Source organism: Homarus americanus, unplaced genomic scaffold, assembly GCF_018991925.1.
Source record: "Homarus americanus isolate GMGI-L3 unplaced genomic scaffold, GMGI_Hamer_2.0 scaffold2539, whole genome shotgun sequence".
Classification (NCBI taxonomy): domain Eukaryota; kingdom Metazoa; phylum Arthropoda; class Malacostraca; order Decapoda; family Nephropidae; genus Homarus; species Homarus americanus.
The window spans coordinates 9306606-9325319 of NW_024725489.1; the positions used below are offsets into that span (position 1 = coordinate 9306606).

General features: G+C 42.4%; 1 protein-coding gene across 1 annotated transcript in view; it reads right to left on the bottom strand.

Annotated features, from left to right (window-relative positions):
- The window catches only part of LOC121865081, a 65856-nt gene that overhangs the window by 18328 nt on the left and 28814 nt on the right, over positions 1 to 18714 (bottom strand). Inside the window, exon 7 of the mRNA XM_042364413.1 lies at positions 12294 to 12445. Coding sequence (XP_042220347.1) covers positions 12294 to 12445 — 152 coding nt within the window. The remainder of the gene's footprint in view (positions 1 to 12293; positions 12446 to 18714) is intronic.

The following is an 18714-nucleotide window of genomic DNA, read 5'->3' on the forward strand; positions in this document are numbered from 1 at the left end:
GCGTTTCCTTTACACATAACCTTAAATAATAGTGTATAAATAATAATATAATAAGTGGACAAAAATACTAGCAAACTTACGATTTCATTTATTGAAGTGAACATCGGTCCTTACAGTAAACAAAACAGTGTACAGTACAGTAAAAGTCCAAAAATCCGGATGCCCAAGGCAAATTGTTTACCATTTATTATTACAACACTTTACACTGAAACGCGGGTAGTTTCAACAAAAATATTGTATATTTCCATTCAAGTATTTATTCAAGTCAATTAGGAGGGAATATTATTGTAATACAACAGTTTTTTAACTAAACCATTCGAAAAGTGATTACGGTAACATCTTTTGAACGAAAGAAAGTGAGTCATTGTTTTCGTCACGATTTGATCCCACTTTCCACTTTAATACGTACGTCATTTCAACAAAAATATTACATTTCCGTGAATGTATTATATCAAGCACAGTATGAATAGAATATCATTGTAATATAACAGAATTTTAACCGAAAACTATTAAAAAAACGAGTAACATCTCAAGAACATCGGAAGCTTAGGTAAAGTCTTTTGTTTTCGTCATGTATTTTATCTTATTTTACATTGAAATACATCACGTTTCAGCAAAACTACTATTTATTTCCGAGAATATATTCATTCAGGCGCAGTTTAGGTAAAATATACGTGTGATGTAATAATTTTTTAACTGAAAACGATTCGAAAAACACGTAGCCCTCTAGCCCTGTTCAAGGAGAGGACTGGGAGAAGCTGTTTGGTGCTGCAGACGATGACAAGGAAAATGATTTTGATGGATTTTAATGAAAATATTCAGAAATATGGTATCGTAATATTTATTCAAGTCAATTAGGATATTATTGTAATACAATACAACAGTTTTTTAACTAAACCATTCGAAAAGTGATTACGGTAACATCTTTTGAACGAAAGAAAGCGCAAGTCATTGTTTTCGTCACGATTTGATCCCACTTTCCACTGTAATACGTACGTCATTTTAGCAAAAATATTACATTTCCGTGAATGTATTATATCAAGCACAGTATGAATAGAATATCATTGTAATATAACAGAATTTTAACCGAAAACTATTAAAAAAACGAGTAACATCTCAAGAACATCGGAAGCTTAGGTAAAGTCTTTTGTTTCCGTCATGTATTTTATCCTATTTTACATTGAAATACATCACGTTTCAGCAAAACTACTATTTATTTCCGAGAATATATTCATTCAGGCGCAGTTTAGGTAAAATATACGTGTGATGTAATAATTTTTTAACTGAAAATGATTCGAAAAACACGTACCCTCTAGCCCTGTTCAAGGAGAGGACTGGGAGAAGCTGTTTGGTGCCAAAATAAAAATCCGGCTAAATAATCCGTCGATAATCGAAACCGTCGATAAAAAATCCGTCGATAAAGAGGGAGTACAGTACTCTGTAAATGAAAAGAGTAGGACTCAAAATTACATACGCTGTCACAGTTTGATTGCTCTTTTTAAAGTGGCAACCGCGTGGTTGCTTGTTGTCACTGTGCAGCTGTGGCACTCACGCATGTGCACATACACACAAAAGCCCGCAAAAAAAAAAAAATTGAATTTCCTAAAAGTCCGGATTCTCAGGTGGTCCGGATTTCTGGCATCCGGATTTTTGGACTTGTACTGTACATACATACATACATACATACAGTGATCCCTCGGTTAACGAACGCTTCGGTTAACGAAATTTCGGTTAACAAATTACGTTCCATAAGAATATTCAATTCGGTTAACGAACAAAAATTCGGTTAACGAAATTCTTACGAAAACATGTCAACATGTTTTCGCTTGCTCATCAGCAGAAAGATTAGTCCGCCATTACAGTAATCGGTTCTAGGGCTTAAATTCGTTCCAATTTGAGTAAATATTAAGAAAGTTGTGCTATTAAATATTTTTCCAAGTTATATATTAAAATTATTAGTCATTTTAACACTTATTTAACATAATTGCAGTACAGGGAACTAGTTTTTGGTGTGCCCATCAGCCACTTCACTCACCCACCAAAGCATCTGTTTGTGTCTCTGGTCAGTGAAGGTAACATCTTGCTTGTGGCTCTCTTGAACATAAAATATTTTTACGTTTTTACAGTACAATTATTGGTCATTCTGAAATTTATTTAACATATTGATAATATATAACGCAGTGCAGTGTTGATTTAAAGAAAATAATCTTTAATTACAGCAACTAAAATTAAAATTTTAGTGGTGAAATTGTTATTGAATCCAGCATGGGTCCAAAGAAATCTAGAAAGGCGATTTCAATCCAGGTGAAGTAAGAAATCATAAAGAAACATGAAGAAGGCATTAGAACAAATGTGCTTAGTAAAGAATATGGCATGTCGGCATCAACTGTGTCGACAATTCTTGCGCAGAGAGACAAGTTTAAAGAAGTGAAAGTGAGAGACAAACCTACCAGAGTGTTTAAAGGTAGATCCTTAATTTCAGAAACAGAGAGGTTACTTCTCATTTGGATTAAGGAAAAACAAATGAAAGGAGATTCAATTTCGACTGAAATTATTTGTGAAAGAGCCAGGGAAATATACGAACATTTGAAGGAAGAGCAACCTAGTTCTTCTGGCACAGTTTGAAGAGTTTAGGGCCAGCAAGGGCTGGTTCGAAAAATTTAAGAAAAGAAGTGACATTTTTAGTGTTATTAGGCATGGTGAGGCTGCCAGTGCAGATAAAGAAGGAGCAGCAAAATTTGTACAGGGTGTACCTCTCTAGTCCGGCAACCTCGGGACCTGACCGGTGCCGGACCATGGAAATTGCCGGACCATGGAAATTCACCCTTTTCCTGGATAGATAGTGACTTGTGCTTATGCTTGGAAGCACTAGCACCACTTTTTCTGCATCATGGTCTCTTTGAAGACATATTGAAGGGTTAAATGTCGTATAGTAGCTTCTCAAAGTTCGCGAGTTTTTAATTCTTAACGTATTTTATTGGAACACACAAAAAAATAAATAAATAAAAATTTTGACGGCGGAAACTTGAATTTCGACGGGTTTGAACGGCCCGCCAACGTGCAGACGACGTGCATAATCGTGTAAACAGCGTCATTTCTCTTATGTACAAAAGATTCATTATTGTTTATTACTGAATGTCTTTTTTATTGAATTAATGTTTATGTGTGCAAAATGAGCAATACAATTCATTAATAATACGTAGAATATTAAAACACGAGGAAATGACACAGCATTGTTTTCGTTGATTACAAAACCAGTGACTGACTGGTTCTACATATAAAACTGAAGAAAATAAGACCTTGGTTGTAGCTGTAGTAAAATTAATATGGTTGTTTTAAGTAATGTTATTTAATGTTAATAAATGGAACAATATAAGTAGCTAACCATTAATGGTAAAAAAAAAAGTGAGACTGCTCGTATGTAAGTGCGCACATGTGAAAATATATCGTCATTACTCTACATAAGAATATGAAAGCAACACTTATTTACTGCTCATATATATTGAAGGGTTAAATGTTGTACTCTGTATAGACTAGCAGAGAGAGAGAGAGAGAGAGAGCAGCCGAACTGCCGGATGTAAACAAACCTTAATTTCCTGCGACTTTTTATTTTTATTAAGGGGATTAGCCCACCCGGGAATAGGTCACTGACCCACATTAGGGCCTGAGGGGCAAAAATTTAATGATCCTGTAATAATAATAATAATTCAGATAAGTAAAAAAAAAGAAAAGAAAAAAAGCTGCCTATCTACCTATTGGACAAACTAAAATCGTTCCGGACCACGGGAGTTTCCGGACCACAGAATGCCGGACTAGAGAGGTACAACCTGTAGTATATTTTGATTAGAGAAAGGATCTATACAGATAATAATACCACAATATTACAAACGCATGAAGTGACAAAAGGGCCGTGGTTTAGCGATCTCGAGAGTAGAGTTCCCAATTAGTGATTTCCTATGGGCCTGCGTGAGGCTACCTGGTATCTACCCACCTTGCACACACTGTCCTAAGGGCAAAGCTGAACTGTACATGTAATCAAAATAATGTACAAAATGATTAGAAAATTTTTGTCTAGTGCAAACTATGACATGTTTACATTCAAATTAATCACTATCTTATAAGAATTCCAGCAATGTAAATTATATTCTCCCCAGTCACTTCTATGCAATTTTATGAGCAAAAAACAAAAACTCAATCTAAAGGACATAAATAATTAAATACTTCACACCTCGGCGCCAACTGTCAAACTTGTTACTGTCACCCCTCCCTCCCTATCCCCCACCTTCCCAGAAAAGATTTGGTGGTTTTCAGTAGGCTTTTAGTTTTTATTTTATATAATATCTCAGACTGAAGTTAGGAGAATATAATTTGCCTTGCTGGAATCCTTGCAAGACAGTGAATAATTTGAATACAGTATAGTCTCGGTTTACGCGGATTTTCTATACGCAGTTGGTCATTTACGCGGCACGTGTCCAGACGCGCCAATTATTAGTTACGCGGTACATTCCTGAATTTACACGGGAAGCGGCGCGGACAAGATGCGCGCTAGGTCGCTCTTACGTCACTGCTGACATCAGATAACGTTTCGGACTGTGATTGGGCCACGCATCCTCTCCGCCGCAAGCTGTGATTAATCTAATTTAACTTGGCGTGCCCTGCCACCAGAGGGAATAAGTCGCTGACCTTAGAAGCATCAGTTCCATTGTCCTCCGTCTCCGTGTATACAGTGCTCCCTCGTGCCCGCTAATCTGCTCAATAATGGCTTCTGCTGAACCCCCACCACCCCCGAGAAACCTGAAGTACCTGGCCCAAGCCACCCAAAGCCCAAGAAGGTACAACGCGCCTTTAGCCATGAAGTGAAGTACAAAATCGTCCAGGAGTTAGAGAAAGGCACAAGATCTCGCCCGACAATATGAAGACGATCCGCACCATCAAGAAGGATGCCGGCAAGATCAAAGAACACATGAGCATCACAAAGTCTGCAGATGCGTCGATGGTGAAATATTGCCACAATAAGGTGCTGCTCAAGACTGAAAGTTTATTGGTCAGGTACTTGATTCGTCAGTCAAGAAGGAACATGGCGGTCGATACGCGGGCAGTGCAGGACTACGCGAGAGAACTGTACCTATTAGTGGCTAGAAAAATGAGTTGCAGAGCCCAAACCCTTCACTGCTTCTGCTGGGTGGCTGCAAGGATTCACACGTTGTAATAAGATCACGAACGTTGAAATTGTTGGTGAAGGAGTTAGTGCTGACCGGACTGCCGTCATGAATTTTCCCCCATTCTTACGAGAAATTATGGAGGAAGGACAGTATACCGACGACCAAGTGTTCAACATGGATGAATCCGGGTTGTTTTGGAAGAAATTGCCATCCAAAACCTTCGTAGTCAAGTCTGCGAGCAAGTGTTGGGGCCGGAAGTTAATGAAGGAGCGCATCACCGTCCTGTTCACCACCAATGCCTCCGGCACTTGTAAGCTGAAGTTGTCTGTGATCCACAAAGCCCGCAAGCCGCATGCCTACAAAAATATGGATATGAGCAAGTTAAATGTCCATTAGCTAACCTCAGGAAAGGCGTGGATGTTCACTGGTCTGTCCCTCTCCTGGTTTGACAACTGTTTCGTTCCTGATGCGAAGAAATTCTACGAACAACATAATGTTCCATTCAACATTTTGTTACTCCTTGACAACGCACCGGGACACTCGCCCCTATTGCTGGATCGTCACCCCAATGTAAAAGTGGTCTTCCTTCCCCCTAACACTACGTCATTAATCCAGCCAATGGATCAGGAGTTGATATGCAACGTCAAGGCTGCTTTCTCCGCAAAGAAGTTTTGGCTCCTGAACGACTTCACCAACACCAAGGATGAATTGCAGAACCTTCTGAGTGGCACCGAGAGTGAGGATCCAGAACAAGATTGGGTGGACCATGAAGTGCGAGTCAAGTAGTTCTGGAAACTGTTTAACGTCAAGAAAGCTGTTGATTTCTTGGTGGAGGCATGGGGGCAGCTGTCTGTGGCAACGATTCGTTATGCGTGGCGGCATGTGTTGGAGGGTATCCCAGGTGAGAGGCAGAGTCAAGCGGTGGCTGGTGAGGCTCAATCTGTTGCTGTGGCATTGGACATTGCAAGAGAGGCTGCACAAAGTGTTAGAGCTGCAGGCTTCTCCGAGACCACCAACGACGACATCTTGTAGGTAATCAGGCAACCTGAGGTGACTGCGGACGAGATGTTGGAAGATGATGACGTCAGTGAGCAGCCAGGTGTTACGGAAGAACAAGAATAGAAACTAACACATGGTGATGTGAAGGAGGTCATCGAGTTTGCTGAGAAAATCAAGCTCATCCTTGCCAAAGACCCAGTCAATCATCGCTATGAAGTTTCAAATAACCTTCTGTTGAAATCTATGGAGCCGTATGTCCAGATGTATCACAACCACATCAATGCTAGCCGTCAACAAAACATTACCGAGTTCTTCACCCGCAACCCACCAAAGCCATAGCCAGCCCAAGTCAGTGATAGTGAGGATATGGACTTTGAGGGGGTTTGACATGGAGGCCCAGCTAGCCTCTGTGGTGATACAAGTGATACACCTGAGGGCCACTAATCTGCCCTCTGCCTCGGAACCAGCCCTCCATCCCTGCGTGCCCAGCCATCTCTTCTACTAACGTAAGTGTTAAAAAACCTAATATTATTGATATTTCTCTTATATATTAATTGTATGTGCATACCATCATAAAATTAAGATGTTATTTTTACTAAAACGTACGTATTGTGTCGCAAAAAGGGTAGTCCGGGGGTCGGCCCAGTCTCTATTTCAATTAATCCCATGTTCTGTTATTTCGTTTACGTGTTTCGCGTTATACGCGGACTTCCATGGGTTTAATTGACCGCATAAAACGAGACTATACTGTATAAATGTCATATATTTTGCACAAAAGATAAAATTTTTGCTCTCTGTAAGAGAATTCATAATTAGATCTAAAATTTGTATGTCTAATGCAAATTATAGCTTGTTTATATTCAAATTAATCACTATCTTATAAGAATTCCAGCAATGTAAATTATATTATCCCCGGTCATTTCTATGCAATTTTATGAGCAAAATACAAAAACTCAACTAAACACATAAATAAATAAATTAAATACTTCACCAGACCTTCCCGCTAACTGTCAAAGTACACCTCACCTCCCGCTACCCCCTCTTCCCACTCTCGCTCGCTCGCTCGCTCCCTCCCTCCCTCCCTACCCCCCACCTTCCCAGAAAAGGTTTGGTGGTTTTCAGTAGGCTTTAAGTTTTTATCTTATATATCTCAGACTAAAGTTAGGAGAATATAATTTGCATTGCTGGAATCCTTATAAGACAGCGAATAATTTGAATATAAACATCATATATTTTGCACAAGAGATAAAATTAATCACCTGTATCACATTACAGTAGTGATTTAAGAGTATATATATATATATATATATATATATATATATATATATATATATTATATATATATATATATATATATATATATATATATATATATATATATATATATATATATATATATATATATATATATATATATATATACATATATGGAGTATAAATATATTAGTATTTGCTGGTGATTTAGGGAATTTAGTGGAGTGTTTCGACTTTATATGCTTTTTTGGCTTTAATTTTGTATACAGTATTACCCCGCTTTAAACGGTTTCACTTTACGAGATTCCACGTTTACGCGGTACCCTGCCAGAACCGGAATGCTCACTTTACGCGGTGTGTGTACTCTTTTACGTGGAGAGCGGCTGGAGGTCATCTCGCGCCGTGCCATTTTTGGATTCAAACCTCCCGCCATGTTGGGTAAGCGGCATGAGTAGGTTGCGCAGTGTATGTCTTTGTTGCGTTATCGGTGATGTCATATGACATATCGGACTGTGATTGGGCCAAGCATCCTTAACTCCCTCCCCCGCTAACTGTGATTGGTTTAATGTAATATGACGTGCCCCGCAGCGGGAGCGTTCAAGCCCGTTGACCTACCCGCGTCAGTTATACCCCTCCCGGCTACACAGTGTATATCGGTATCTATTGTTCCATAAGAATGGCTTCCACCGGACCACCACCACAAAGAAACCTTGCATTACCTGGACCCAGCCACCCTAAGCCAAAGAAGATACGACGTTCCCTAAGCTACGAAATTAAATACAAGATCATCCAAGAGTTGGAGAAAGGAACAAGACAGGTTGATCTCGCGCGCCAGCATGGTGTTAACGAATCTACGATCCGGACGATCAAGAAGATGCAGCCAAGATAAAAGAGCACATGAACATCACAAAGTCTACAGGTGCTTCTTTGATCAAGTATTGCCACAACCAGGTGCTTCTCAAGACGGAGAAATTACTTGTGAGCTACTTGATTCGTCAGGTAAGACGGAACATGGCGGTGGACACGCGCTCAGTTAAGGAGTACGCACGTGAACTGTATGCTGCAGTGTCACGTAAGATGGGAATACTCAGAGCCCAAACCCTTCAATGCTTCCTCTGGGTGGTTGCAGAGGTTTAAGAAGAGGAACAAGATCACCAACATTAACATTGGTGGTGAAGAAGCTAGTGCTGACCGTGTTGCGGCTAGGGATTTTCCTCCGTTTTTACGTGAGATTATGGAGGAAGGACAGTACACCGACGACCAGGTGTTCAACATGGACGAATCTGGTCTCTTTTGGAAAAAGCTACCTTCCAAGACCTTCGTTGTCAAGACTGCCAGCAATTGTCGGGGCCGGAAGTTGCAGAAGGAGCGCATCACAGTCCTGTTTACCACCAATGCCTCCGGTACCTGTAAGCTCAAGTTATCGGTGATCCACACAGCACGCAAGCCTCACGCCTACAAGAACATGGACATGACCAAGCTAAATGTCCACTGGCTGACCGCATGTAAAGCGTGGATGTTCTCTGCTCTGTCCCTCTCCTGGTTTGATGACTGTTTCGTTCCAGATGTAAAGAAATTCTGTGAGCAACAGAATGTTCCATTCAAGATTTTGTTGCTGCTTGACAACGCACCAGGACACTCGCCCCTACTGTTGGATCGTCACCCCAACGTAAAAGTGGTCTTCCTTCCTCCCAACAATACGTCATTAATCCAGCCCATGGACCAAGAATTAATCTGCAATGTGAAAGCTGCATTCTCTGCAAAGAAGTTTTAGCTCCTGAACGACTATACCAACACCAAGGATGAGTTGCATAACCTGGGTGACACTGATAGCAAGAGCGAAGAGGACGAGGAACAACAGTTGGCAGAGCAAGAACTACTTGTGAAACACTTTTGGAGGAAATTCATCGTCAAGAAAGCTGTGGACTTCTTGGTGGAGACATGGGATCAGCTGTCTGTAGCAACAGTTCGTCACGCATGGAGACGTGTTGCAAGGTATCCCAGGTGGGAGGCAGAGTCAATCTGTGACTGGTGAGGTTCAGACTGTTGCAGTAGCAGTGGACCTTGCCAGAGAAGCTGCGCAGAGTGTTACAGCTAAAGGCTTCTCTGAGACCACCAACGACGACATTATGGAGGTGATAAGGGTTCCTGATGTGACTGCCAACGAGATGTTAGAAGAAGATGACGTCAGTGAAGAGGCAGGTGGTGCGTCATCCCAAGAAGAACGCAAGTTATCGCATGGTAAATGTAAGGGGTGTCATTGAGCGTGTAGAGAAACTGAAGCTCCTCCTTTCCGACGACCCTGATGATAACCGGTATGAAGTCTTCACCACCCAGCTGTTGTAGGCTATGGAGCCGTACATCAAGGTGTATCACGACAACATCAACACTAGCCATCAACAAAGCATTACCGAGTTCTTCGCCCACAACCCACCACTGCCAGCCCAAGCCAGTGATAGTGACAGAGACAGTGATGGTGACTTTGAGGGATTTGTCAGGGAGGCCCTGATAAGTGTGGATGACAGTGATGATGACTCACCTGAGGGCCAGTAGCCTGCCCTCTGCCTCAGAACCAGCCTCCATTCCTGTACGCCGACCCATCTCTTCTACTAACGTAAGTGTTAAACCTAACCTTGATATTTTCTAACCTAACCTACAGTTTATTATTCTCCTATTGATATTTCTCTTCTATATTATGTGTGTGTGCATACCATCATAAAGTTAAGATGTTATTTTTACTAAAACGTACGTATTGTGTCGGGAAAAAGTGGAGTTTGGGGGTCAGCCCAGTCTCTATTTCAATTAATCCCATATGTTCTCTTGTTCACTCTACACGTTTCCCGCTTTACGCGGGCCTCCATGGGTTCAATTGACCCCGTAAAGCGAGGTATCACTGTATCTCAGTATGCTTACATCACTGGAGAAGACCCTGACTTGCCCTTTACATCAGGGGTTCTCAAAAAATTTTCAAACAAGGACCCCTTATATGAGAGAAAATAAACCGAGGACCCCCTCACATATGTCCCCCCAAAATAATTTTATATTAGGCCTATTTTTCACACTTCTATATAGATTATGTGGACAAACAAACACAAATCGGAAGAAATGTATTAGATATATATGTGCACCATTTCAGAATATTAACACTCAGGGAAAGCTGTGAATCACACAAACGGTAGCCAAAAAGTAACTTTAACCCCATCCCCAAGTGGCACCTTTGATAGTATCAAAACTCAAAAGAACAATTCAAATAAAAAAGTACAATCCAAAAGTAGGAGGAACAAAACAGCATCCTTCATCTAATACACATGTACTGAGTAGTCCCTCTCTACCACAGTAACGACAGTGTTTGAACACACATATAACAAGCAAAATCAATAAATGCAACATATCTCCACCAGGGAAATAGCATCAGAGACTCTCTCTCTCTCTCTTTTATATATATATATATATATATATATATATATATATATATATATATATATATATATATATATATATATATATATATATATATATATATATATATATATATATATATATATATATATATATCAAACAACTATACATGGCAGGTAGTTATTCTCATTCAACTCATGATAAAATAATAACTATTCACAGTACTAGCTTCCAGTTATCACTGTTTGCTAAGAGAGAGACTGAGCTGCATGTAAAAAAACAGTCTAGCTTAAAAACAACAGCTATGGTTGTTTGAACTTTGAAAAACTTTAAACGCGTTTTTCTCCGCTTTTTAAATTTGGTGCTTCATCCCCTTGTAATGCGGAGCCCTCATATGGTGTAAGAGGATACACTTAGGTTGTCCCAATGAACCGAAGTTCTTGAGCCATTGTGAGAAGAAGGTGAACCAAGCAACTAAGCTAGTAGGTCTTATAAGGTCTGTCCGTCATAACGCTCTTCAAGTGTGTGGTGCTTCCCCGTCTGGAGTACTGTCACCCCATCTGGTCCCCAAGATATATTACAGACTGTCAGTTGATTGAAAATGTCCACAGGAGGGCCACCAAAATGGTGCCTGCAGTACGGCATCTCAGTTACCCAGAGAGATTAGAATGCCTGCAACTGCCTAGGTTATACTATAGACGGACAAGGGGTGACTTAATTGAAGTTTATAAACATCTCAGAGAGTACTACTACTCAGTTGAGTGTCCATACCTGGAGCTGGTGTATGCCTGCCCCACAAGGGGTCACAGCTCAAGGCTGAAGAAGCCACAAGTTTGCAAAATTGTCAGGGTTAAACCTTTTCAGAGTGAGAATTGTAAACTCCTGAAACAATCTGCTTAAGTGTTGTGACGGCACTGACTATGAGCTAATTTAAGACCAGACTTGACCAACACTGGCGCAGGTACAGATACACTCATGAGCCACTACATGCCCAGTACTTGCCAACAGTGCATAAGAGACATGACCAATGGTCCAAGTTGCTAATGAACCGATCAACGGCAAAGAGGATAAAAGTAAAAAGTAAACCCGAGATGTCCGAGTCAGCATCTCAACTTCAAATGCTGAGGAAAAGATAAAAAAAAAATATTTCATAACTTCTGATTTTTTGTACGTAAATAGAAACATGGGACTTTTTTCATATCTTTGGATATTTGTAAATTGAGAACTTAACTTTACCTTCTGTTTCTACAACATACTGTATAGTATATATCCTGAATCAGGCTTTTCCCTTCACCACTCACATCTTGCCACATTACTGCTCTCTGCTCATATCTATTTTCCTAAATTATAACCAACTCAACACTTGTGATATCAGATCAAATCTTTCTCAGCAATGATGAACTTGTACCTGTACTTGCAGTCAAACTATATAGCAGCTAATACAAACACTCACTCAGATAAGAATCAGTAAATACTCACCATACGAAGTAATTTTCTGATAATATGAGCAACATGAAATCCAAGTTTTTATGAACCGTGTGGATAGATACAGCTTCTAGAAAACGTTCATTGTAATAGCAAAAGTCCCGCTTCCCATAAGCGTCGCATATTTTTGAGAGTGTTGACTCAATCTGAAAATGGAATAATCAGTCAAAGACAAACACTAAACTACAGTAAAACCTCAATGAATCAGACTTCAATCGGAATTTGCTTTTCTCGGACTACAAGATGATGTGGTCACGAAATACTATAAAAAAAGTTTTAAGAAATGGGAAGATTAATTTATAAAAATATCTTGAAATGAACAACACTTACTGAATACTGTAGTGGTCCAATCAGATTTGCTATTGTTCTACTGAGAACCAAAACACTTGAGTATGTAAGCAGATTGGGGCTGATCAGGTGTTGCCACATTCGTCAGGTTTATTTATTTATTGATTCAGTATTATATTCTCATATGATTGGCTTCTTATGGTTTATGGTTCATCATGATTAATAAAACATCTTTAGTAATAGAGAAAAAATACAATATGCGTAATTTGAAATAGAACTTGAAAATAAAAGGATAAGCTGTATCAGAAGGTTATTTACTCAAGATGCACTCGTGAGAGCTTTCAGCAGACTAGCTTACAATAAGGGTCACTATAACACACTGTATTGTATAGTATTAATATGGCGTTACCTTCCTAAAAACTTTATTTACTACCTTTGAGTGTTATATGGCGACTCATTTTGGCTACTTGTACACTTAGACAAGTGATTAATGAATAAACCAGAGTATATGCAGATGAATAATACTGTACACTACAATAATACTTATCAAATGATGATAAATACACTACAATAGTATTTATTAAGTGGTTATAAATACACTGCAATAGTATTTATTAAGTGATAATAAATGCACGACTGTACAGTACCATACTAATTTACAAAGGGTTGAAGACATATATTGAGGAAAGCCAGGCGGCCGTTTGCTCTTTGTAAACAGTGACTCGTGGTTTTCAGTGTGGGATTCTTTTTTTTTAATGCCAATTCTTTTAGGATAATATTTTAGCAACCTGACACCAAATGAGGTAAATATTTAGAAGTTGACACCAGGCAACTGAATATTGAGACATATATTGGGAGAGAGTGGACAAAAAATAATAATAATTTATTCTATAATGTTTCCGTTGGGAATTTATAGTTTTCGAGTAAAACTAAAAAAGCACAGTATAATATTTGGCCTATCAGCACGAGTGTTGATGTGACGTCATAGTCGTGCGCACCATTCAGCGTGAGTGCCAAAGTGACATAATACTCGTGCACTAATCAGTGCTTGCGGCCATTTGGAAGATGGCGTCTGTATTGAGATGGATGTACATTGGCTGGCTGCATTATTCAGTGCATTTTGGACAATGAAGCAGCATCTGTTGTCATTTTTAGGGCTCATGATGCTTTTGTTTCATTGGTAAAGTGTCTGAGAAGTGATTCAGTGTCAATACTGTGTAGACCACCATGCATGGTACTGTACTGTGATAAGAGACGGACACTGGCGAAGACACTACTTCCTCATTCAAGTTGCATTACTATCTGCCTTTATCTCTTAATTAAGGTAAATTTCTTACACTAGGGGTTAGATTAGGTTAGGTAGGAGAGGTCAGATCAGGTTTTTTTTTTTTAGGTTTTTACATTGTTCAACCCTCCACATTTTTTTTCAATATCTCAAGTACTGCTCATTTCCAATGGCATTGTAGGTCATATTTGTATTTAAGATGATTTACACTATAAAAGCCCACTTTCAATATTCAGTTCCCTGGTGTCAACTTCTAAATATTGACCCCAAATGATACTAAATTATATGAGAATTGTGGTGAAATTATATAAAGAAGTGTTAAAGGAATCTGGGAGTGAGCAACCCACCCGTGATACCACCCTCTCTGCAGCTGCTCCCAGATAAAATTCGTCTTCCACATACAATATACTCCTACACTTATTTTTATCTTTATAGTACTGTACAGTATACAGTTTTCTCTTTATTCATAACACAAATTCTGTGGTTACTTACATATAATACTTTACAGTAAATAACAATCATCTCGATGACAATAGTTGTTGACAACCAGACTTATAAGTCTGATTTTCAACCCAGAGAGTTCGGTTTCATATTTTTTTCCTGTTGATGTAATATTCTTTTAATAACCTTGTTATACACTTAAAGACCTTAGTTGTTGAAGTGCAGTAATAACATCAACTGATTTTCTTTAAATAGTTCAGAAAAGCAAGTTTATCTCAACCCTCCTCGCCCCATATATTCGCTTTTTTCGGACTTTTGTATTTTTTTGACTGGGGTCTGCCCCAATTATTCCGATTTATCGAGGTTCTACTGTATTACATACATACATAGTACATACTAAATAGCAAAATTTTTTCACTAATATATATATTTTAGAGAAAAGATTTAGACAATATTACAAAGATAATGGAAGAAATACAAAATATAATACGGTAAGTATAATAAGTGAAGTCTATCGTATTTCAACTCATCCATACAGTCAACAGAACCAACAAGGGACTGAATATGGAACACGAACTAACCCTGATAACATTTGGACTTAACACATCCACCCACACTGAGCACAATTAACACATCCACCCACACTGAGTACTCTTAACACACCCACCCACACTGAGTGCTCTTAACACATCCACCCACACTGAGTACTCTTAACACATCCACACACTAGTACTCTTAACACATCCACCCACACTGAGAACTCTTAAAATTCCACCCCTTGAGTACTCTTAAAAATTCCACCCACATTAGTACTCAGACCAGATTACTCTTAATACCCACACAGAATACTCTTGATACACCACATTCAGAGTATTCTTAAGCTCTTTCCCAACTACGGCAGGATTAGGGACCCAATCCAGTCGTAAGTAGAAAATCAATTAAATAAATTGAAATGCTTAAATAATACATAGAAAAACTAAAATGGTTGTCTCTTTTTCTTCTCAGCACCACAAAACTCTCACTTTTAAGCCTTTAGCCATTTTAAAGTGAATTACTGACAAAAATTTTCCTGTGTACTGGCGTTGGGACTCAAAAATACAAAATTTTGGTATGACTGAGGCAGGTTGTAAGTCACGTGAGTACGTAAATGGGGAGGGCTGTACATACACAGTCATGCGTAAGCTTCGTCGTCCGAACAACGTCGATGCATACTCGTCCGTGGACATAAAAATAATAAGAAAATAATGGGATAAAAAAAACCCGTTCAGACAGAGGACGTAAGGGACGTAAGTGGCCTTAGAGTGGACGCGCTCACGCGCCATCACGTGTTCTTAAACAAAATAGATTGTGCTGCCCGGCATATGATGATACAGTACAGTAACACTTTAAATAATTTTAAAATTTAATTCTTAATTTTAATTTACTGTATACAGTACGTATATAGAAATAAGAAAAGTCCATCAGATTTAAGGATGCGATACTGCATCTACCTCTCAATCAGTGAACAGTGTACCGTTTAATTTTACTTTACTATACAGTACTGTACATGCTTTACTGTATGTATATTATACCTGTATTTTTTTTACTGCAATATATTAGCTAATGTAGACATTATGTTATTTTATTAGCCTTCTTAACCTCTGTGTTTCATTAGTTGTGTACGTTATCTAGTGAATTTAGTCAATATTGTGCAGTACAAATACACTGCAATATTCCACATAGTATAAATACAAAGTTCACAATGAGATGTTAGACAACGTCCAATTAGGTTAACATCACGTTTCCAAGAAGCTTATCTAGGGCGTTAAGATACATGACTGTACACCCACACACAGAGTACTCTTAATACACCCACACACAGACTACTCTTAATACACCCCACACAGAGTTACTCATGAACCAAGGAACCCATCAGTGTCACAGTGCCACATCAGCCATCCAGCAGTGTCAAGTGACCAGCCAACCAGCAGTGTCACAGTGCCACACCAGCCAACCAGCAGTGTCACAATGCTACATCAGCCACCCAGCAGTGTCACAGTGCCCCATCAACCACCCAGCAGTGTCACAGTGTCACTTGTGCACACTGCACGTAAGCCTTGGTAAAGTGGGACACTGATGTTTGTATCCATGGGGTGGTTGCTAAACATATTCTTTTGTGGGGTGATGTCATGGGATAGCCCCAGTTTGGTATCTTATCCACAATAGGGTGGTCAGGTTGTGGTGTGTGTGTAAGTCGGGTTGTGGTGTGTGTGGGGATTGGTCAGGTTGTGGTGTGTGGGGATGGTCAGGTTGTGGTGTGTGGGGGGTGGTCAGACCAGAGTGTCGTGGAGGTGGTGGGGCCAGGGTGTGTGGGGTTTGGTGGAGCCAGGGGTGTGTGGGGTTGGTCGGGCCAGGGTGTGTGTGGTGGGGGTTGGTGGACCCAGGGTGCGTGGGGGTGGTCGGCCAGGGTGCGTGGGGGTGGTCAGGCCAGGGTGCGTGGGGGTGGTCGGGCCAGGAGTCGTGGGGTGAGTCGGGCCAGGTGCGTGGGGTGGTCGGGCCAGGGTGCGTGGGGTGAGTCAGACCAGGGTGCGTGGGGGTGGTAAGACCCAGGGTGCGTGGGGGTTGTCGGGCCAGGTGCGTGGGGGTTGTCAGGCCAGGAGTGCGTGGGGGTTGTCGGGCCAGGGTGTGTGGGGTTGTGGGCCAGGGGTGTGTGGGGGTGGTCAGGCCAGGGTGTGTAGAGGGGTGGTCAGGCCAGGGTGTGTGGGGGTGGTCAGCAGGGTGTGTGGGGGTGGTCAGGCCAGGGGTGTGTGGGGGTGGTCAGGCCAGGGTGTGTGGGGGTGGTCAGGCCAGGGTGTGTGTGGGGTTGGTCAGGCCAGGGTGTGTGGGGTTGGTCAGGCCAGGGTGTGTGGGGTTGGTCAGGCCAGGGGTGTGTGGGGTTGGTCAGGCCAGGGGTGGTGGGGGTTGGTCAGGCCAGGGTGTGTGGGGGTGGTCAGGCCAGGTGTGTGTGGGAATTGGTCAGGCTGGGGGGTGTGTGGGGGTTGTTAGGATGGGTGTGTGGGGGGTTGTCAGGGTGGGGGTTGTCAGGGTGGGGGTTGTCAGGTGGGGGGTTGTCAGGGTGGGGGTTGTCAGGGTGGGGGGTTGTCAGGGTGGGGGTTGTCAGGGTGGGGGGTTGTCAGGGTGGGGGTTGTGGGTGGGGGTTGTCAGGTGGGGGGGTTGTCAGGGTGGGGGATTGTCAGGGTTGGGGGTTGTCAGGGTGGGGGTTGTCAGGGTGGGGGTTGTCAGGGTGGGGGTTGTCAGGGTGGGGGGGTTGTCAGGGGGGTTGTCAGGCTGGGGGGTTGTCAGGCTGGGGGTTGTCAGGCTGGGGGGTTGTCAGGCTGGGGGATCAGGCTGGGAGTTGTCAGGCTGGGGGTTGTCAGGCTGGGGTGTGTGGGGGTGGTCAGGTTGGGGTGTGTGTGGGAGGTGGTCAGGTTGGGGTGTGTGGGGGTGGTCAGGTTAGGGTGTGTGGGGGTGGTCAGGTTGGGGTGTGTGGGGGTGGTCAGGTTGGGGTGTGTGGGGGTGGTCAGGTTGGGGTGTGTGGGGGGGTGGTCAGGTTGGGGTGTGTGGGGTGGTCAGGTTAGGTGTGTGGGGGTGGTCAGGTTGGGGTGTGTGGGAGATTGGTCAGGTTGGGGTGTGTGGGGTGGTCAGGTTGGGGTGTGGGGGTGGTCAGGTTGGGGTGTGTGGGGGGTGGTCAGGTTGGGGTGTGTGGGGGTGGTCAGGTTGGGGTGTGTGGGGGTGGTCAGGTTGGGGTGTGTGGGGGTGGTCAGGTTGGGGTGTGTGGGGGTGGTCAGGTTGGGGTGTGGTCAGGTTGGGGTGTGTGGTCAGGTTGGGGTGTGTGAGTCAGGTTGGGGTGTGTGGGGGGGGGGTGTGTGGGGGTGGTCAGGGTTGGGGTGTGTGGGGGGTGGTCAGGTTGAGGTGTGGGGGTGGTCAGGTTAAGTGTGTGGGGGGTAGTCAGGTTGGGGGTGTGTGGGGTGGTCAGGTTGGGGTGTGTGGGGGTGTCAGGTTGGGGTGTGTGGGGGTAGTCAGGTTAAGTGTGTGGGGGGGTGGTCAGGTTGGGGTGTGGGGGAGTGGTCAGGTTGGGGTGTGTGGGGGGTGGTCAGGTTGGGGTGTGTGGGGGTGGTCAGGTTGGGGTGTGTGGGGGGTGGTCAGGTTGGGTGTGTGGGGGGTGGTCAGGCTGGGGTGTGTGGGGGGTGGTCAGGCTGGGGTGTGTGAGGGCTGGTCAGGCTGGGGGTGTGTCAGGCTGGTCAGGCTGGGGTGTGTGAGGGCTGGTCAGGCTGGGGTGTGTGTCAGGGGCTGGTCAGGTTGGGGTGTGTGGGGGTGGTCAGGTTGGGTGTGTGGGGGTGGTCAGGTTGGGTGTGTGGGGGTGGTCATTGGGGTGTGTGGGGG